At 38.3% G+C, this 22,560-nt stretch overlaps 1 protein-coding gene across 5 annotated transcripts in view; it reads right to left on the bottom strand.

Moving 5' to 3' along the window:
- The window catches only part of LOC149231541 (E3 ubiquitin-protein ligase CHIP-like), a 200,788-nt gene that overhangs the window by 74,344 nt on the left and 103,884 nt on the right, over positions 1-22,560 (bottom strand). For 3 of the 5 annotated variants that reach the window (XM_089379223.1, XM_089379222.1, XM_089379221.1), the window contains exon 4: positions 21,821-21,892. The exons of the other annotated variants lie outside the window; for them this stretch is intronic. In XM_089379223.1, coding sequence (XP_089235349.1) covers positions 21,821-21,892 — 72 coding nt within the window. The remainder of the gene's footprint in view (positions 1-21,820; positions 21,893-22,560) is intronic. 5 annotated transcript variants of the gene reach the window in all.

Raw genomic sequence — 22,560 nt, 5'->3', positions numbered from 1 at the left:
TTAGAATTGCTAATGAAATAAATCAAAAGTAGAGCTTAAGCTTTCATATTTGAAAATTTTTAATTTTTTATGTGGCCTACGGCCCATAAATACTTAAATTTGATTAAGGTCTTTTGATTTGATTTTCAGTCATATTAAAAAATTGATTTTCCATATTAACTTTGCTTCAAAAGCTTAGCACATTAAAAATTTACCGAAGGGATAATTAAATTCTAATCTAAATTTCCTTGGTGCCTTTTTGTGTCTTAAGTGTAAATTTTTAAATTTTGTGGTAGTGATTTCTGTATTGTCAAGTGCGATTAATGTTTTACAATCATATTGACTATAGGAGAAAGATAAATTCTACTAGATCTTGTTAGGATATTCCGACACATAGGAAACAGTTAAGTATAACTTGGTCTAGTGAAGAATTAGGTAAAATGTGTTTCTTTACGAAGTACTTTTGTAACTTACAATCCAACGGTCACGATATGTTCTAGACATGAACTGATCTAACGGTTCATTCTCTCCTCGGTATTACCAACACTTGATCCATGGGCTTAACACCAGATTGGTCCATGATCTCTATTTAAAGAGCATGGAGGGTCATTTGTAGGGCAACCGTTCATGAGGGAATCTTATGTAAATTTTCATTATTTTATTAATAAACTGCCTGAAGTGGCCGTGTTAGCTCAGGCCGTGGATTGTTTCCCTCTTTGAGGGTTTTAACCACGTCAAGAATATTGGTGTATTGATTTGTGCTCTGTTTGTGAGCGGTGTCCTTTGGTGTTCTGTCTGAGGAACTTACCCTGTAAATTCCTACATGGTATCAGAGCTATTTGAGGGTCGTCGTTGGTGATCCAAATCTAAAGCCGGTACAACTGCATCTGACTGTCGTTTCCTAGATCTCCTGTTTCTAACTACTTTCGGGCCGAGAGGACCGCTCTATTGTGTTAGGAACATCTGTTCCAGTGAGGAACCCCTTTCGATTCACGCGAAAAGGTTTCCGGTAGCCCTAGCTATGTCATTTTTAAGGTCTCGAGGTATACAATCTTTATTTACAGTTCTAGCTATTCACCTCTCTATTTATTTCAGTTTATTTAGCTCTCTGTTTTTTATTACCGGATCTATACCTTTCATTTCTGAGTATGCTCTTTGCCCCGTGACTTTGTGCAATCTGGGCAAATCAGAAACAGAAAGGAAGGATTTTTCTCACGCGTATGCTCTTTTCCGCCGCGCCTTAGTGTGATCTCGGAAAATCAGAAACATTGAGAAAAATATTTAGTTTTCGGCTAAAGCTAACTTCAAGCCGTAAGATTTGTTTTTATTTTTGTATGTCCGTGTTAGGTTTTGCGGTTTCTGTTTTGTAGGAAAAAAAGAGCTTTTTCAAGTAAACACGCACCCCAAAGCTTCAGTGACTAAGAAAAAACCCCCCTCCCTTCCTCTTTTCCAAAAATTACTAACCCTTTATACTAGCTCACTTTATCCAAAGTTACTTTATGACAATAGAGGTCTTGAGTTCAAGTCTTTCTTTTTGTTGAGTCACTTTTTCAAAAAGCACATGTAACTTATGTTTTAAAGTAACTTTATGTAAAAGTGTTCTCACCCATTATAAAAAGTGAGACACTTATAATTCTAAAGTCTCTTTATCTTTTATTTAAGTTACAATTTAGTGGGTAGTTCATAAAGTACCATTGTAAAAGTGACATTCACTTATTTATAAAAGTGAGTCACATAAAAAAAAATGAGCTAATTAGATTAAGTTTGGAAAGGGGGGGATTTTTTTAAATATAATATTATCATTCATTTCCGCACATTCGCACACTTCGTTGGCATCTTCAACAACTTTTCTTCAAAAAGCCATAACTTCTTCATCCAGGAGCCGTTTTTAGAGCCGTTTCTTTTTAATCAGCCTAATTTTTCGAGATCTTTTCATTGAAACACTTAGTTTCGGCATCTACAGCTTCAGTTTCTGTTCAAATGGAAATTCCATGCCAGGTTATTCTTGACAGCACCAACTACTTCCAATGGTGCTCCTACATTGTTGATTTACTTAGAAGTAAAGGTCTTTACAGAATAACCTCAGGCCAAGAAACAAAACCTCAAGATGAAGAAAAGGCAGCCAAATGGGAAAATAGGTAAGATCAAGCACGTGGATAGATAGGGATGTCTATTTCTCCAGACCTTAGATTCCATATCGCAGAACTTGATACTCCTAATGAAGCGATGAAACAGCTCACTAAAGTTTTTGGATTATAAATGAAGTTAGAGCCCATCAACTCGAAAATGAGTTGTTTACATTATACTCTAATAATTTTTCTTCCATTGAAGATTTTTTTGTCCAAGTTCAAGACCCCTGGACTTCTCTTGGAAGGTGTTAAAGTTAAGAAAAAAGATGGTAGTCTTATCTGTTCCATTCTTACTAAGTTGGGACTAGCCTACTTTGTGTTTGTTTCCACCTTCCACTCTACTATAGAAGTCTTTATTTATCAAGGACAAGACTAGAAGTCTCCCTCTTTTGATGCCTTTTGTGATTCTTTAATAAGAGAACAAGAAAAGCTCTTATATCTTGGTCTTCTTGATCTTGGAAACTCTTCTAAGAAAGCCTTAGCCGCCCAGCAACAACCAAATTCAAAGAATCCTAAGAAGCAGTGTCCTAAAAAGAATGGTCCTAAACCAAACAAGAGTCCTAAGCAATTTCATTCTCAAAATGAAAAATCATTTCAACAAGATGATAAGGCAAATAAAAACAAAGGGAAGAAGGTTGATAGACATTGCCACTTTTGTAATCAAGATGGCCACTTACAATCCAAATGCTTTAAGAAGATGGAAGCCCTAGAAGCAGCAATGAAGAAGCATAACATCCATTTCTTCAACTTCAACTTCATCTTCAAGAATAGCACATTTTGCATGTGGTTGTCAAGCATCTCGGTCTGGTTATGCACTAAATGTATCTTCTTCTTTTCATTCTCATGATTGTCTCATTGATTCTGGAGCTTCTTATCACATGGCCAAAAACAAAGCCATGTTTTCTTCTTTAAATGATTGTAATACCAAAAATATATATGTTGGTGATGACAGATCTCTTAGTGTTGTAGGGACTGGAACTGTTCATCTAAACAATGGTCAATTTAATGATGTATTATGTGTTCCAACCTTATCCTACAACCTTCTATCTATTTATCAGATAACTCACTCACGTGAAGGTAAAATCGTTGAATTTTCACCTCACGATGTTGTAATTAAGGACCTAAGAGGTCCTACCCAAATTTTAGCTAATGGCATTGCTGATGATTCTACAAGGTTGTATAAGTTTAACAACTTTGGGTCATCAAATCTTCCCTCGGTATTTGTTGCTCATAATGATAAAGTGAGCAAACTTTTCCATGAGCGATTTGGTCACTTAAACTATCCCTCCCTTCAGAATCTATGTAAAGAAAATATGCTGACAGGTCTTCCAATGGTATCTTGCAGAGATGGTGTTTGTTCCGGATGTGTCCTCAGAAAACATCATCAGGATAGTTTTGAAAAACGTGCCTCTTAGCACGCCTCAGCCCCTTTACAGCTTGTGCATAAAGGTCCACTTCCAGTTGTTTCATTCTCTAGTTACAAGTATTTCTTAACTTTCATTGATGATTTCTCTAGACGCACTTGGGTGTACTTCTTAAAACTCAAGAGTGAAGTATTCAACATGTTCTTGGCCTTTAAGGCCTTTGTTAAAAAACAATCTGGACATCAAATTCTTAAGCTACGATCTGATAATGGCAGAGAATATGTTAACAACAAATTCATCAACTTTTGCACTGAGAATGGAATTCAAATGCAACATATTGTTCCATATACTCCACAACAAAATGGTGTAGTTGAATGGAAGAATCGCACCTTAAGGGAAATGGCTAATTGTACGCTTCAATCTAAAGGACTTAGTCTTACTTTTTGGGGTAGAAGCAATTAACTGTGCAAAGTACATAGTAAATCGCACTCCTACTAAGGTTTTAAAGATTATCACTCCAAAAGAAGCATGGAGCTCAATTAAACTAGATGTAAGTCACTTTCGTGTTTTTGGAAGTGAAGCATGGGCCCATATTCCAGATGATAAACAAAAAGCTTTAGAACCTAAGAGTGAAAAATGTATTTTTGTTGGATATTCTGAAGATATCAAAAGATATAGAGTTATTCCACTTAAGTCCAAAAATGTTATCATTAGAAGAGATGTAAAGTTTGCTGAAAATATATCGGCCTAAGAGCCTAGTTTGGCAGATGTGCCACCTCTCACTATCCCTTCTACTTCTGAAAATATTTCTTCTTCAGATGATGATCGCGAGAATGACAATCCTCCCCCACCTTCTCAGGATCCTCCTTCAGCTCCCTAGCTTCCAAAATGTGTTTGTGCCACTCGGGATGCAGCAGTTGCTCTTGTCGGTGATCCTACAGATCAGCGACGTACACGTTCTCAGTTCGATAGAGCCTCTTCTTTACTAGCTCAAGCTTCACCGAATTATGATACTGACACCTTTGCAGAAGCTTCAGGTCATCCAAATTGGGCATAGCTATGAATGAATAATATCGTTCATTATTGGCAAATGATACATGGGATCTTGTTCCTATTCCAAAGGAACGAAAACTTGTTAAATGCAAATGAGTTTACAGAACCAAGTATGGACCAGATGGAAAAGTTGATAAACATAAAGCTCGTCTTGTTGCTAAGGGTTTTTCACAAGTTGAAAGCATTGACTATACTGAAACCTCCTCCCTTGTTGCCAAAATGAACTCTATCTGCCTTGTTCTTTCCTTTGTTGCCTCTTTCAAATGGGAAGTCCAATCAGATGGATGTTAAATCTGCCTTCTTGCATGGGGGCTTGCATGAAGAAATCTATATGGAACAACCTGTTGGCTTTATACAAACGGACTCCAGCCTTGTATGTCGGCTTAAGAAATCCCTTTGTGGTCTCAAGCAAGCCCGTCGGGCTTGGTATGCCAAAATGGATAGCTTTCTTTTAGAAACTGGCTTTTCTAGGTGTCATTCTGACAATACTATCTACACCAAGAAAGTGGGCAAGTCTCTTATCATTCTTGTTCTTTATGTTGATGATCTTATCCTTACTGGTAGTGATCCCAACCTTATAAACCATGTGAAGTCCAGCCTTAAAAAGAAGTTTGAAATCACAGACTTAGGACACTTGCATTATTTTCTTGGTCTTCAAGTCTTGCAATCCAAAGAAGGTATTTCCCTTTCCCAGTCCAAATATGTCTATGATTTTCTACGCCATTTTCACATGGAAGACTGTAAGCCAACCCCTTCTCCCTTCCAGTCTGGAGCCAAACTTTCAGTCACTTGTACTTCCCCTGAAGTTGATGCTACCTTATACGGTCAACTTGTAGGAAAACTTTTGTATATGAGCGATACTCGTCCCGGCCTTTCCTTTGATGTTGGCCTTATTGCTCGGTTTATGCAAAACCCACATTAAAGTCATTGGAAAGGAACTAAAAGAATACTTTGTTATGTTCGAGGTACAGTTCAATTTGGGATTCATTATAGTGCAGAAGCATTTCCTCTATTGGTTGGTTTCACTGATTCCGATTGGGTTGGTAACCCTGATGATCGAAAGTCTACTGCAGGTTATGTGTTCACTCTTGGTTCAGGACCTATTACATGGGCTTGCAAGAAACAAAGTGCCATTTCTCATTCTTCAGCAGAAGCAAAGTATCGTGGTGACGTAGAAGCTAGTAAGGAAGCCATGTGGCTTCGACAAATCTTGTCAGAGTGTGGCTTTCAACAACAGCATCCAACTACACTTTGGTGTGATAATCAAAGTGCCATTCAACTATGCAAAGATCCAGTCCAACATCAACGCAACAAACACATTGAACTGCACATGCACTTCAATGGTGTATGTGCACACCAACCTTCGTCTTATTTACAGACAAAGGTAGGAGTGGTTGAAAAGAAAGACAAAGATGTGGGATGTGTTTCATGATGATATGGGCTTGGACAACAGTGTTTAGTTGGCATTAGCCAACATGGATCTTAATGACCCACTGTTAGAGCTAGTGACTTTTGATGATGAGTATCTTGAGGGGTCATCATCCACACCAACAAATGCAGTAGCATATCTTGGATTGGGCATAGAGGAGGAGGATGGAGTAGAGTCAAATGGCAGTGGCAGTGATGGTGATTATGACATCGAGGAGGACATGGACTATTGATAGAGTGATGAGTCGTAGACTCGAGGCTCATTGGCTAGTGGCTAGTGAGTCATGACCAGTACCATTGACGACAGTAACAAGCTATGATATTCCTACTTATTTTGTATCTACTCTTTTGTATTTTCCAATGGCATTCCCTCAGGATTCAATATCTATGTAATACATTTTGAACAGCACATGCACTTGAAATAGTGTATGTGCACACCAACCTTCGTCTTATTTACAGGCAGAGGTAGGAGTGCTTGAAAGGAAAGACAAAGATGTGGGATGGGATTCCTGATGATATGGGCTTGGACAACAGTGTTGAGTTGGCATTAGCCAACATGGATCTTAATGACCCAGTGCTAGAGCCAGTGACTTTTGATGATGAGTATCTTGAGGGGTCATCCTCCACACCAACAAATGCAGTAGCAGATCTTGGATTGGGCATAGAGGAGGAGGATGGAGTAGAGTCAGATGGCAGTGGCAGTGATGGTGATTATGACATGGAGGAGGACATGGACTATTGATAGAGTGATGGGTCATAGACTCGTGGCTCACTGGCTAGTGGCTAGTGAGTCATGACCAGTACTACTAACGACAACGACAAGCTGTGATATTCCTACTTATTTTGTATCTACTCTTTTGTATTTTCCAGTGGCATTCCCTCAGGATTCAATATCTATGTAATACATTTTGATTTTGATGACTTAATGGAAAATTTGCATTTTACGTTGTTAATATCTAAGTTCTAGATTTATAGTTACTAGTTTCTTATGTGCTTGTACCATGTAGCCTTGTACATGAACAATGAACATTGAACATTGAAGATTCGAAGACCAAGTATATCACACTCTGATTCTATTTAATTTTTTAAAATGATGTAATTATATTTTAATTTGATTAGATAAGTTGCAATTTAATATGGATCAAGAACTATATTGCAGTATTATATGTATATATATATATAACATGTCCCTTGTGTCCTGTTTCCAGGATCGTGTCTCATGTCGAGTACTCATATTTACATGTCCTTCGTGTCTCGTGTCCTCGTGTCATGTGACTTAGTTGAAGAGTAAGCCTTAATAAAAGAAGTGTTTGTAGCATAGGTAGAAAAATGAATGATGTGAGAACCAAAAGGTGATGGAAACCCAAAGAATTGTACCTACAAAATCTTGGGAAAAATGGAGTCAAAGGTGCAGTGATCTCAAAGAATGATTGCATGAATATGTACAGAAAAATTATCGCTGACAACTAATGCAAAAAAATTGTTGGACACCTAATCCGCCAAGGGTTAAGGTGTGGGAGTTGAACAGTCAAAGGAGTCTAAGAGACATCGGAAGATGAATCCAACAGCACAAGAATGTATTATAAATGTGCATTTATGTTAATAGAAAATGCAATTCATTGTTTTATCATTCAGATCTCTTCACATTCCATGTGCGTCTAACATGGTATCAGAGCGGGCATACTCCTGCCCTGCCTTTCAGTCATTGTGGCCTTTCCGTACATGTTAGTCTTGCACCATCGCCCATTGTCCATGTTAGTCTTGCACATTCGCCCATCCCTGTTAGGTAGATGAGGATATTAGATTTGTTCTAGTGTGTCTCTGTGCTTCAGTGCCTCTGCGCTTAGTCTGGCTTGTCATCTTTGCTTAGGTATCAAAGCAAGAAGTGTTTCCTCTACTCGCCAAACCTAAGTACACAAATTCCTCATTGTCGCTCTTCCTATCATCTTTGCAAGTATTGAATAAGCGTTACAGGGTTTTGTTGTAATGCCAAAACAGAAATCCAACGGGGTCGACCACAAATATGAATTGCCCTTGTCCTCTTGACTGGACGTCCTCGAATTATTGACGTGACTGGTGGTCGCATCTTTGCCACCAAATGTGGATAAACTTTCCTTGTTTCTTTTGTCAACTTCTCAACTTCTCATTAAAAGTAATTGCAAAGTGTTGATTTGTGGTAGCATTGGATGTGCTCTAGCCATGAAAATTGGTGGAGAGGCTAAGGCACATAAGATCTCCAAGACCTAGAAATGGTTTGGGGAAATTCCACCCGGTTAGAGAGATATTAAAATAAGTAATATTTTTAATGGGGTTCCTAAGTCTAAACTTAGGAAAATTAAAATATTAATGAGTGTTAATATAAAACTGGGTGAGAGTGTTCTAAATGACATGGATCAAGCCAAATCTAATCTTAGTCGTTGATTAGGGACTTAATCTCGGTCGTTGAAGACTCAACAGGAAAATTATAAGAGGAGGCTTGAGGGTCAGTTGGAGATACACCAAAATTGATCAGTGAGTTCGATTTTCTGGAGCGGGGCTTGAAATCCAACGGGGTCAACCACAAATATGAACTGCCCTTGTCCTCTTGACTGGACGTCCTCGAATTACTGACGTGATTGGTGGTCGCATCTTTGCCACCAAATGTGGAGAAACTTTCCTTGTTGCTCTTGTCAACTTCTCAACTTCTCATTAAAAGTAATTACAAAGTGTTGATTTGTGGTAGCATTGGATGTACTCTAGCCATGAAAATTGGTGGAGAGGCTAAGACACATAAGATCTCCAAGACCCAGAAATGGTTTGGGAAAATTCCACACAGTTACAAAGATATTAAAATAAGTAATATTTTTAATGGGGTTCCTAAGTCTAAACTTAGGAAAATTAAAATATTAATGAGTGTTAATATAAAACTGGGTGAGAGTGTTCTAAATGACATGGATCAAGCCAAATCTAATCTTAGTCATTGATTAGGGACTTAATCTCGACCGTTGAAGACTCAACAGAAAAATTATAAGAGGAGGCTTGGGGGTCAGTTGGAGATACACCAAGATTGATCAGTGAGTTCGATTTTCTGGAGCAGGGCTTGCTGAGAAAATTCGAACAAGTGATCTGTTGCAGCGAGGGGCAGTGAGTACATAGCAGAGAGGCAGGGATAGTGCCAGAGGGTCAGCGCAATGACTAAAGACGCTGACGCAGAGGCAGCTAGAGCTACGCAGAGGCAGCAAGAGCCACGCAGAGCCAATTGGGGATTGCACAGAGGCTGAGGGCCCTGGGTGGGTGACGCAGAAGGCCAAAGAGTTGACGTAGAGAGTCAAAAGGCTAACGCAGAGGGGGTTCAAGAGCTATGCTCAGGCTAGCAGGGCTGACGCAGAGCCAAGAGGAAGCACCAAAAGGATTTTCGTGGGGAAGACTAGAGTTGAGAAGCTGAACATCTGTCTCCGAGAAGAGGTATTACTACCATGTAACAATCTCTGTTGGGTGAGCAATTTCTGGCACCCTAGTTGTACTCAAGAATCTGCATAACAATAAAACCCTCAGAACTGTTGCACCGGTTTTCATGTGTTGGGCATTTCCAGGGACGATTGTCCAAAAATAACGATGTCCCCTGTGTGTTTGTCTCAGTATTTTCAGTTGTTGATCTGTATATGAGTTAAGGTTGCATTTGTGTTTATTTCAGTATTTATGTTTATAAATAACTTGTTAATGGAATAAACAAGTAGGAGAAATAAACCAGATAATGCAACAGGGATTTCTAACGTGTCAGACTTAGAAATTTCAACACAAAGCTATCATTAAGTATCGCAAGAGTAAATCCCGCCTAAATGATAGCCAAGAGTGCAGGGGATTTGTCAGAAAGGCGAGCCCAAGAATTAATGTTATTATAATGAAGTAGTTGGTATGATAATAGTAGAGATTCCATTTGGCACAGTTATTCCATTTGGAATAACTTCGTGGAACTCTGAATCTCGAGAAGAATCCGTTGAGCGGGCATGGTGGGGTTGTCCATTCCACTTCTTGCAAGGCGTCCACCAGATTTGAATTTGTTGAGATGGAGTTGTTGCGGCTACATGGGTGACACCTCTGTAATGTTTACTGTAACGCTTTACCCTCTGTCGACTCTATATGTTCCTCTTCTTACTTTTCAGCAAGCGCAGTGTGTTGCTTCAATATTTCTTGCAGGAGGCTTGGAAACGTTATTTTCCATTAATACCGAAAGTAGATCATGATCCTCTCAGTCCTTGCTTTGTGAAGACAGCCTCACTCGGTCCCCCCCATTTTAATGTTTGTGTTGGACTAAGTTTGTTAATCCATTTTCATTATATTAACTACCTCACTGCTCAACCATTTATATCTTTGAAATCTAGACTATCACCCCCAGCTCCATAGGATGGCACTACGAACTGGAAATTCCAGGTAGAGACAACTCTGTGATTTCGTCCCTTGTCTAGTGCCAAGTCCTATTCATCTGGTCATTTATTCTCATTTGGCTTGGACAGGTTCCTTACAGTGGAAAACAGTTGTAGAAAGTCAAGACCATTAGAGGATTTCTAGTTGAACCCTTACAATGTGCAAGAGTGGCGCAACGGAAGTGTGTTGGGCCCGAACACCTGGAGAAATAAAAGACCATCCAGCAAACTCGTGATTGCATCTAATTTGAGGACCTTCTTCTTTGCCTTGTGACTGCCAAGGTTGCACCACCTTACTTCGAAAAACAAGATATAAATTTGTGGCCTATGTTGTAATACGTTATTTGTGAAGGACAGCAACGCACTATTATCCAGGTTTGGTGTTTCAGTGACATTTGGTGTTAGTACTGGCCTTTCTGCAAGTTTTGTTTATATTCTAATTCTTCATTCGGCCTTGGTATAACATTTGGCAAAGTGAGCACCCCTTTATTTGGTTTTGGGAGTACATTTGAATCCACAAAATTAAACTCTTCAAAAATGGCCAAACTTGATAATATACTAAAGTTGTTAAGTACTCTAATACATTCCACTGTAGATGAGATGGTAAACATCAGCAAGGGAACTCTCTTTGACATTCAGACCTGTCTACATAATGCACAAGAAAACATAGAATTTTTGCAGATGGAATCTCAACTTCAGCAAGATGAGTAACAACAGAAAAGGCATCATTCTGCACTTTCTTTTGTTTAGAAGAATTCCCTACTTGGCTTTGAAACAAGATCCTATCAACAGCCAGCAAGCCATCAAGTCAGTAAGGTTGAGGTTAATTTAGATCAAGTGTTCATTTCGGAACCATATTTGAATACAAGTGTGGAAATCCAACCTACACTTCCCAAGCCAATCATCAGACCTTGGTAAGATCTTGTCAACAATAGGCACCGAACAGGTCTTGGATATGATAAGGAGGCATCCTTTCATATTCCAGACTATTCCAAGCCCATTCAATTTCAAAGTGTTGGGTTTCTTCATGACAGTTCACCTTCAGTTGTTCCAAATTATGCTCCTCTTCCACAGCAACAACAACAAAATGTTAAATGCCAACATTGTGACCAAGTTGGCCATATGAAAAATCATTGTTTTGATCTTCATCCATGCAAGCATTGTGATCAGCACAATTATTCTTTAAATAGATGCTTCAAAAACAAGCCTCCTATACGAACACAGATTCGTCTTGGATGGATCGCTTCTTGGCAATGGGCCTCAACAGCCAAGAAGATATTTCAGTCATATGTCAGAACTTGTTCTAGAGTTTTGAACAGTGTTGCAATTGAGTTTTCTCCATCATCAAAACTTATATCTAACAGGGGGGAAATGATGGTCATCTACAAGCTTCAAAGCCACATCAAGTGAATCTGAGCCACAACCTGCCATACCAGATTCAGACTTGTAGCCAGAAACAAAGATGCCCCTGAAAATGCCATTGGTTGGTGGTCAGCCTTAAACCATCTATGCGGGGTTGAGACCTCCCTTCAAAGAATTGCAGACGCTTCCTCTAGCAGAAGACTTCAGCTTCTTGCCAGTTTTAGAAGAGTTTCAAGAATTGCATTAAGCATTCTAGAGTGGGTGGTCATCCTTAAACCACCGCGGGTTGTAGACCTCCCCTTTTCAAGTTGAAGATCTCCCTCTCCAAAGCATTAAGGAGCACTTCCTCTAGCAGAAGACTTCAGCTTCTTGCCAGATTTGGAAGAGTTCCGAGAACTGCACTAAGCATTCCAGTGTTGGTGGTCATCCTTAAACCATCACCCTTATGCCAACATTTTAGAGAGCTCATTCAACCTAGTGTTGCCATGCATTTTTGCACATTTTGTATTACAACTGTCTTCTTGGACTCATACATACCCCTTCGAATTAAGGAGGGGAATGTTGGACACCTAATCCGCCAACGGTTAAGGTGTGGGAGCTGAACGGTCAAAGGAGTCCAAGAGACATTGGAAGATAAATCCAACAGTCACAACAATGTATTATAAATGTACATCTATGTTAATAGAAAATGCAATTCCTTGTTTTATCATTAAGACCTCTTCACATTCCATGTGCGTCTAACAAAATTAAACTTGGAGAGCTAAGGGTGCTACCCTTAAACAAAGTTAGGAAGGTGATGTTATATCACTTCAAGCAACAACTTAGTTTCTTAAATGCAAGCTTAATATAACAACAATGAACATAAGAGTGATTATATCCTCACATTACATTATCCAAATTGTATATACTCCATTACAAAGCCTTCGAAACAAGTTAGAAGATTTTCTTAACAATAACGGCCTGTGAATAAAGTGCAAACATAAATCATCAAGCGAACTAGAAGCAATACCTCCAATCTTCCAAACTTGACAATGTGATATATAATGCACACCAAGGAGAGAACTCCTCAATCAATAGACTCCTAATTTTTACAAATGGAGACCAAGATCCTCTCTACAAAGTGAGTTTCTTCTCTATCACAATTAAACTATAATATTATCCAGCTAACTCCATCATAAGTAACAAATAATATAACAATGTAATTAGATCAACCCTCAATCAATGGTTGACCATATCAAATGAATATGTTGCCTCCATCATCTCCAAGAGAGATCAACCCATATAAAAATAGGAAAACAAATACAATGCACATCTACAATAAAGGCCACACCACAAAGAATAGGCATATTTACCAACTAAGATGCTAAATGGTCCATAAACAGTGCATTCTCCAAGATGTTACATCAACAATACACAAAATAAGCCCTGGCATCGGACAATGTCCTCCAAGGTCCATCAGGAATAGCTCACTAAGTCACCCCTCCAAGATAGACTAAGAAAACAATAAAATAATCTTCCTAGGAGAATGCTCCATAACCACCATCGCAAAATAGTAAGTCACTGAGAAGGTGCATACAACCAACCCACATGCAAATCCCAAGGTAACCAACTCCATGGATAAATGTGAAAACTTCCAACTAGACGCAATGCTCTACAAGGAAAGAAGTACTCAACCTCCCAAAATAGCAGGTGGAGTGTTTCCACATAAATGCACTTTAAGTAGAACCAAAGTATTCAAAATTGGAATAGTGACCGAACCAGTCCACCTATCAAACTGGTTTTCAAACCAAATCCGGAAACACTGGACTAGTCAGGTCTCAATGAACCAATCTTTAAAAAGATACATGAAATCATTAATTTTTAATGAAAAAGAAAAAACTATTTTTAAGATTTAAAACTATGATTCTAAACAAGTAGAGAAAAAATATACAAAATTTGCTCATCTATATACCCATGTAAAGGTGAACATATCAAAATGGCACCAAGTACAATACATATCCGCAGCAAAATACATAATTAATGAGGCTTTAAATGGCCTTTAGTGTCCAAAAACAATGTTACAAGCTATGGTGCCGCTGGCCTACTACAAGTCTATATATCAGTGATCAACATGATCACTTCCGATCATGATGAAACCCAGTTGGTTGAGTCTCAAACTTCTCAACCAGTTGACTCACAAAATTCTTAGTTGGTTGAGTCTCAAACTTTTGAAGGTATTCTACCATAATATGCTCGATTACTTCATTTGGTGTTCTACATGGCTTTACTTGGCCTCTTATCCCAGCCAAGTGTTGTTTCAACCTATAAATACTCCCTCCTTCAATAGATTTTTGGAAATATTTGTGGATCAATTTGCCATCAATCATATCACAATAAGCCCATGCAGTATCCTTGGCTTTTAGAGGCATGGTGGCTACTACTCAGCCAAAACTCTCTATAGTCCCACTCCATAGCAAAAACTCAGCACCGTCCAAGCTCACAATGAGGCTCACAAAATCTCCAAATGAGATGTGCGAGGCAAGTGAGAGGGGAGACATCCCTTTAAAGGCTTGGAGGGGATGTTTTTGTAGGGAAACAACCCCCAGTTTCCCTCAAAACAACTCCAAAACACCCAAAAACTAATTGTATGGGGTCCACAGCCAACTTGGAAAAAAACCAACAAGTTTACGACAGAACCGGCCAATTTATGGAAAATTCGGCCAATTTCGTCATAAATCAATCAATTTATGGCCAATCAATGCAAAACCCTAGCTCGCATGCATAGAAAAAAAAAAAAACAATTTTTCTACCAGTTAGGTCCCTCCACATAATGAACTAGTCGGTTTGACTGGTTTCTGGATCACACTGGACAGTTTTGAATACTGAGTAAAACCCTACAAATATAAAATTAAGAGCAAGTAAAGGCATGCAACAGACTCACGTGTGGCCATCCTTGTGTTGAAGAATATAACTAGTTTCAGTCTTCATAATTGTCATTGTACTCATGTCATTATATATTTTATGTAAAAAGAAAAAAAAAATGAAAAAATATTTTTCAAGCATGGGTTTCATGCTCCATTTGAATGGTCAACTAGGTCAAGCATGCATTTCACGCTCCTAGGATTTGTCAAGCTAAGAAAATATTTGTGAGTCAAGAGAGTCATTATCATATGTACAAGACTCATTTAGCAAATTTGTAACAAGAAAGAAAATTTATTTTGAGCCCAGAAAGTGAAAAAGACCTCCAAGACCAAGTCAACCCTGCCAGTGAAAAGTCGGCCTAGAAGAGGCCTATTCCACCTCTTGAGATGGGTATATAAGGGAGAAGGATTTGACTCATTTGGACACACTTCAAGTTCGTTCTGAAACAACGAGACAAGAAGAGAAAAGGACAAGAAGATAAGAGAAAGTCAAAGGAAAGAAGAAAAAAATGACTGTTATGCTTGGTTTCTCTCATACATGTGAAATTAGTGTTCCTAAGTGACTCGAGCAAGCCGAAATAGAGGATCTGAACTGCAGGTCTGAAATAGAGGGTCGAAACTCTGATTTGACAAAAAATTGTGAGGTCTGAGTTTCGTTGATCTTGTTGAGTTGACATCGTTTGAGGAAGGAATCGTTGGAGGGTTGACTTTGTGCTTGGAGGAGGTCTTGGCTTTGGTCTTTGGGTCTTGGATTTCTCATTTGATCTGATTTTATAAGAAGAGGAGATTTTTTCCAGGTTTTTCCCCTTGAAGGGGTTTTGCCCTAGCTTGGAGCCTACATCTTATGTCCATTGTCTTTTATGATATTCATAGTTTATGGTCTTGTCAGATGTTTGATGAAAAGAATCTAACAAAGAATAATAAGAAGTTAATACAAGTACACAAACAATTATTAAGGAAAGAGAATTGTTTTAATTGTTGCCATCCTTGATTCTCCAACACCAAGTGCAACATGCTCCTCAAGAAAGGTCCTCCATAACCACCATAAGATAACATGATATAAGTGCCAAGTCAAAAAGGTGAGGGTTCTCTCTAATGCAATTGAAATAATATTAAATATAGCCAAAACAACCAAGAATAATTATAGAAAAACACCTAGGATTCCCTAGACGAGTCTACGACGGAACAACCTTCATACATATCCTACATATGAAGTGCACCCTCCCAATGTTGGTTAAACTCATCAGAATACTAAAATAATGTAGGCACATCTTGAAACCTATGCCAAATAGTGAATCTCTCCACATAAAAGTCCAAGCCTCCTCTAACTAGACACCAACAAGTGTTAAATGATGCCAATTGAAGTAAGGTTCTCAAATAATTAACCTTCATCTAGATAAGAATGATTGAATTACCATGAAAGGTTGAGCCAACTTCAACATGTGTGCACAAAGCTAATGCTCTAAAAAGAACCATAGTCCATGCCAAATAATCACTAGATGATTACATCACGATGAACATGTTAGGTAATGAGCAATGGACTCCATCAAAGTGTTGTACCATGTAAATAAAAGTTATAAGTTGTGGCAAAGCCCCACCATGAGAACAACAAAATATAAGTTCCACCTAGGGTTGAACACAGAGCCATCACCATCAATTGACTAATGTCCCAAATACATCATCCAAACAAGGTAAAGCTTAGATCATCAAGGGAACATGCATAGTACGTCAACAAGGGTACTAATCATCAACAATATTAGTTAAAGTGATCACCAACAAAGGAGGGCAATGTTGCACTATTGGGTGTGTGGAGTCTATAATGTGATATGTCAGCCAATAAGTTTCCAACGAGGCCAAGATTTCAATGCCCTAGCAACCAAATTCTCAACAAATACATATGCAACATATAATGGAATTTTCAAGGGAGAGCTACAACGAGTTCACCAATAGGACAATTCATTAGCATGTTATATGAGTAATGCATGCAATAAATCATCGAGATAGCATTCAATGTATCTTAAACAAACTAGGGCACAATTAGCATAACCTAGAATCAATATTATTCCATACAATAGACATGAAGAAAATAGTTATTTGACAATTAGGTACATTTACAAGATAACATGCAAAGATTCCATCCATTTCTCCAAAGAATAGCTCCAAAGACAACCAAAATCAACTCCAAATATCAAAATGTATTTATAGATCCAATCTCTACCACAAGAGAAAAGGGTTGAAATTTCCCTCAGAGAGAGAGATAAGCCATAATCTACAAGTGTGATGATCATCCCTAACAAGAACAAAAGGCTCCTCTACTTTTATGAGGAATCTAAATCCTATTTTAGCCTATTAGCCCCTCAAAATAATAAAATAATGGGTAAGAAGCAACCTAGGTCACAAGCCAACCTAGTGGCTCATGTAATAAACTCAAAACCATCCACACATGTCAATCGAAATGATGATAATGTTCACGCCATGCTAGTCAAAGCCTCTTATAGGCAAGCGTTAAGGGTAATGGGTGCCATAATGTGTGCAAAAACCCAATAAAATCAAACTCTAGCGATTAGGACCCAAATCTCTAATATAATCCATTTTTGGACCCCAATTTTGGCTTTGGGGCACAAAAGTGGTCTCATAGGTCTCCAAGTGGCCAAGATGCATGTCTTTGCTCAATGTTGAGGCCTCTCATGGTGCTACTAGCCCTCCCATGTCTCACTATATGAGACCATCATCATCTTGGCCTTAAATTGGTTGTCATCCATCTAATCAATGCTAAGTCGATTGGGAGCATGCTAGTCCAGGTGCATCATCCCATAAAAGCCAACAATGTGGGTAAAGTGTTCGACCGTCGTGGGTGTTGGAGGTGCCCAAGGATGTTAGTGATTCTCTTCAACTATCTGGAGTCCCATGGCTCTCAACGCTTCACCTGTGGGTGTCAATATGTCCCTCTACAAGACCTAGACCCCATTGAAATTTTCCAAACCTATAGATAGAACTACTTGTCAAATACACAATATCCAATGCTGCAACTTTCACCATTAGGTACATTTAATCATTATTGCATCTAAGTGAACCAAACTTGAAAGTAATGGGAAAATTAACACTTCATACAAGGATTCCCTTCCAAAATTGTGGCTTTGGTCACATAATGGTGTTACTTCCCTAGGTAGGAGTGGTTAATAGATGACCCTATTATGTGTTCTCAACCCCTAAGGGGAGATGACGTGTCCTTGGTCCACCCTTCAATCAATAGGTGCCATATGAATAATGATGGAACGAAGGGGAAAAGACTTCATGGTCGATCTTCATAATGTGTATTTTAGCCTTTAATATATATTTGTAAGCATATTCTTCATGCTAGGTTCAAAAGAAAATATTAAAAGACGTTCTTCATGTCGGTTGTAAAGGAGAAAAATTTGAATTTGTAAAAAATGAATTTTTGGCTCCAAAAGATGATGTCGACCTCCTCTTAGTCAAGTTGTTGAAGAATGTAACTAGGCTCGGTCTTCATAATTGTATAATGTAATTTATTTGTCAAAAAAAAAATATTTTGACTTATTAAAGCATGGGTTTCATGCTACGGTCATCATGTTTATAAGTCAAAACCTCCATTGTAGGCTTCTAGGTTTTATATTGAGTCAATAGAGGCATTGTCAATTTTATTAGACCCTTCTCTTGGGCTTTTGTATCATCTAAAAAGAATTATTTTTGAGTCAAATAAGTCATTTGACACCTCCAGACCAAGTCGGCCTACATTAGGGCAATTCGACCCACAGAAGAGGCTATATATAGACAGGGAATTCGATCCATTTGCTCACTCACTCAACAAGTTCGATACACAAGAAAGAGAAGCAATAAAAAAAAGTGTGAAATTCCAATAGAAAAAACAAGATTGCAAAAGAATATAAAGTAGAAGTTTTTGGGCTATCTTTCTCTCACACATGCGAAGTTACTGGGCTATTGTTGGGGCCAAAATTTTGAATTCTACTGCATGTCAAAGTTATGTTGTTGGGGCCGAAGTTCTACTGCTAGGGAGGCTGAAATTTTGTTGCTGCCAAGTCGAAATTCTAGGTCGAAGTTGTTCTTGGGAGAACAACAATTAGGGAAGAAGGAAGGGTTGACTTGTTGATTGGGGGAAGTTTGTGTCTCAGTCAAAATACTCTTAGACTATCTCATCTTGTCATTGAATCTACTGAAGGAAGAGTTTTGATTGGGATTTCCCCTTATAGGGGTTTTGCCCTGGCTGTCTGCCTATATCTTGTGTCTCTTGTTCTTGTGATCTTCATCTACACACAAATTGGTAATTGCTTGGTGAAACATAATATAATAAAGAAGTAAAAGAAGCCAACATAATTCACAAGTAATTATCAAAGAAGAGGAACAAACCCTAATAAATACTAGCATTGATTTCGAAACACAAGTCAGCCCAGCCTCTAAGAGGCACCCATTTGGCCAGTAATAAAGATATAAATAAAAGTGATTCAACCTCCTCCAATGGTAATTCAAATCACTCATCCAAGAAACTATGTTTTGTATTGATGATGCGAAGGAAGAACAAATTAGAAGAACGAAGGTGAAGAGAAGTCTCTTTCTTGATTAGCCCTCACTCTTATGGATTTAATCTTGTTCTTTGCTCTCACACATGTGACAAGGAAGACAATACCTCTAATTACATGACAAAATTTATGGAAGGTCGAATTTTCGTGGTGAAGAAGAGCAACAGGGGACTAAATTTTGAGTAAGGAAAAAGGCAAAACCTATTATGAGGGAAGATGACTTGACTAGGAGGATGGACCAAGTTTGACCTAGTTTTTGATTAAGATGTATCTATGTTGAACTAAAGAACTTCTCTTCAATAAAGAAGTTCTCCCATGTGCGTTTTCCCAGGCTAAACTCTTGTGTTCTTGTGTGCTCGTCTCTTTATGATCTTTCTGGCATATTGATATTGTTGAAGTTCTCTATGTAATTTCTTTATGATGAACGATGAATGTAAGAAAAGTTATATCTAAGAAAGGATCATAAGAAACAATTATCAGATTGCAGGACTCTTGAAAAATTACCAGATGCTTGAGTTATGACCTTGTCCTTCGTTTTTCCAACCCTCTTATGCCTTTTACTTTTTCTTGGATTTTCTTTGTATTATTGCTCATAGCTCAAAGGGTTACAACTTGCTTTTTATGATGTATAATAGTTATTACCCCCTTAAGGATGGGGCAATTCATCACCCATCAAGAGTCGAGGCATGCAATGGTTCCTTGCCTTCTATAACATAGGGCAACATTGGCCTAAGAAACGGGTGATGGCCCTATGAGTGAGGCAGAGTTCATGCTTGGCTTTTGCCCATGTGCTAGTTCAGATGTCCCGAGCCTCTTTTGCATTTTGTTTCTCCTTTTGTTTTTCTTGTGCCCATCATATGCTCTTTCTATTTCTTTTAGTTGCATCAACCTCCCAAGGAAAATTTCCAGGCCCTACCCAAGCAAGAGGATGTGTGGGTGCCAAATCCCAATGAACCAGTGGTCAGTTGAATCCAAAGAATGGAGGTGGAATAAGGGCTCGTAATGTAAGATGGAAAGTGATAAGTATGGAATAAGGAGAGATGGGGCTATGCTATCTCAATCATGGCTTCCCAAGTAGTGCCCTTCCTATACCTGTTGGGCCATTAGGGGAGGTCCCACTGGACTAGGATTGAAAATTAACCCCCCATTTAAGGTGAGGGGATAAGATAATGGCCAAGACCCTTCTTTCATCCAAGTTAGCCCATAATCCTTGTCAAATGCCTAAATACAAACAAGCATCAGCACTCGATTGCAAAATGAATAAAGTACCTTTTGATCAAAAGCCTACATTCCAACATGTGCTCTTGCCAAATGGGTGAGGAAACATATTGATTGATACATGTGGCAGAGATATAAATGGCACATCATCATCGACTAATAGAAGCAGTTAAGGGCTACTAGCTCACCAGCTGAAGAGATGATGGTAGAAAAATCTCTCATGGGGTCACCCATTTTGTGTGGGTAACATGGCCAACTCCACATTGTGCCACTCTTGCTCGGTTCATGCTCAAGCCAACTCCTCATTTCAGTTCTCCATACCTTTGCTTTACATACCAATGTTGCACGAGGGTGTTACTCAATTGGGCAGGCATCCCTTGTGGTGTATATTCCACCGAACGAACTCACATGTTGAGTATTGCATGCACAACTTGCTCATGGGAAACCCCAACTTCGTTTTCTTGACTCTTCTCAGTTTGGGTGCACACCCACAATTGGGTCTCGTGCCTTTGGTTTTTTGCCGCGTCTTATGCAACTTGCACATTCTATCGATGCCCTCCGTCACATCCAAGACACCAACCAAAATCATCATATCATCGCATAACTTGCAATATTAAAGTCACAAATGTTGCAATGGGGATGTGGCCCTTGGTGCACACTCAATTAAAGGCACACCCAACTAACATCAACAAATATAAGAAAGTCCTCATTGCGTCAAATCATCAAGTATACCCCCCATCACACATCCAACACAAAAGGACCATGTACAACACCCCTTCATAGTGACATCAATAACGTAACATCACAATCATGCAAAATCAATGGGATGCTCCAAGAATAACATAACACATGAAAATAGCAAGCATCCATATGTCAAAGTAGTAATCCAAAGATAGGAAAGTGGCATCCTAACCATGAGAAGATCTTCAAATACAACCATCAACCAAAGAAGAGTGAATCCTCTCCAACCCCAAACACCAACTCAACCAAGTAACATATCCAAGAAAGGAAAGAGTGTGTACTCTCAATCCATCCAAACAACTCTAGGGGACCAACGACAAACTTCGTCAAAGTGATGGAGATCACTCTGTGGAACCTTATACAATATTAAGTGTAACAAGCTATATGGATCATCTAAAACATATAGAAGCAAAATTACAAACACAATTGTTGATTGAAACACCATAGAAAAACTTGCCTTTGCAATAAATTTTTTGAACTTATACAAGCTCAAAATGAGGATCTGATTTGAGCATTGCAAGCAAACATGGCATGATTTTAATGCAAAAGAAGTCTCAACAATGAACAAAGAGCTTCAACATTCTCACAAGACCGCCAAATTATTTTTAATGATAAGAAAGCTCAATATAATTATACCTTGTGGTTTCATACTATACATTTCTAATCTATCTTCAATTTTGGCAATACCTTTTCAAGGTATTTGATTCCTTCACACAATTGCTTGCTTTCAACCATTGCTAATCCAAGTAGAGAGAGAGCCTGCAACACATTTTATGGACGTATTAATTATATTCAAAGTAGATGAATTGTACCGAAAAATGACAAAAAAATTGAAACAAAAATGAAACCAAACAAATGAATGATTTAAAAACTAAATATAAAAAAAAAAAAAAAAACTCTCCTAAGTATGAAAAAGAATATCATTATCCAATGTAAATATGCATAGGGATGCCTTTTATTTAAGGTACCAAAGTTGAACTAACTAGCTTTTACCATTGAACCCCCATATTTTGAGCAAAGGTGAATCGGAGAGTACCATGAGTTATTGGGAACATGAGGAGCGAAATCATAAGAAAAATATATTGCAATGATAAAAACTTCATATGCAAATGAATTGCAATAAACAAAAGTTTCTAACATGCATGAATCTCCAAAACCATAGCAAGTGTGTGTATGCTTAGATATGTTTGAGTCCTCAACTTTCTCAACTCAAATTTAATGTGTGGTTCATATTACTTTTATTATGGCCCACTAAAATAACTCCCTTTCGACTATTTGAGATACAAATACATCTATTTCACAAAATGTTCTATTTTATTATTGGGGTTAGCCTTGTACATGACACCAAACATATAATGCATGCTTTTGCATAATAACATATGCAATTAGTACAATGTTAGTACACCTACAATTGATAACTTTAGCAT

Source organism: Pinus tabuliformis, chromosome J (genome assembly GCF_031772625.1).
Source record: "Pinus tabuliformis cultivar Carrire ecotype Pingquan chromosome J, CPIR1, whole genome shotgun sequence".
NCBI lineage: Eukaryota > Viridiplantae > Streptophyta > Pinopsida > Pinales > Pinaceae > Pinus > Pinus tabuliformis.
This window is presented reverse-complemented; position numbering and strand designations above follow the sequence as displayed.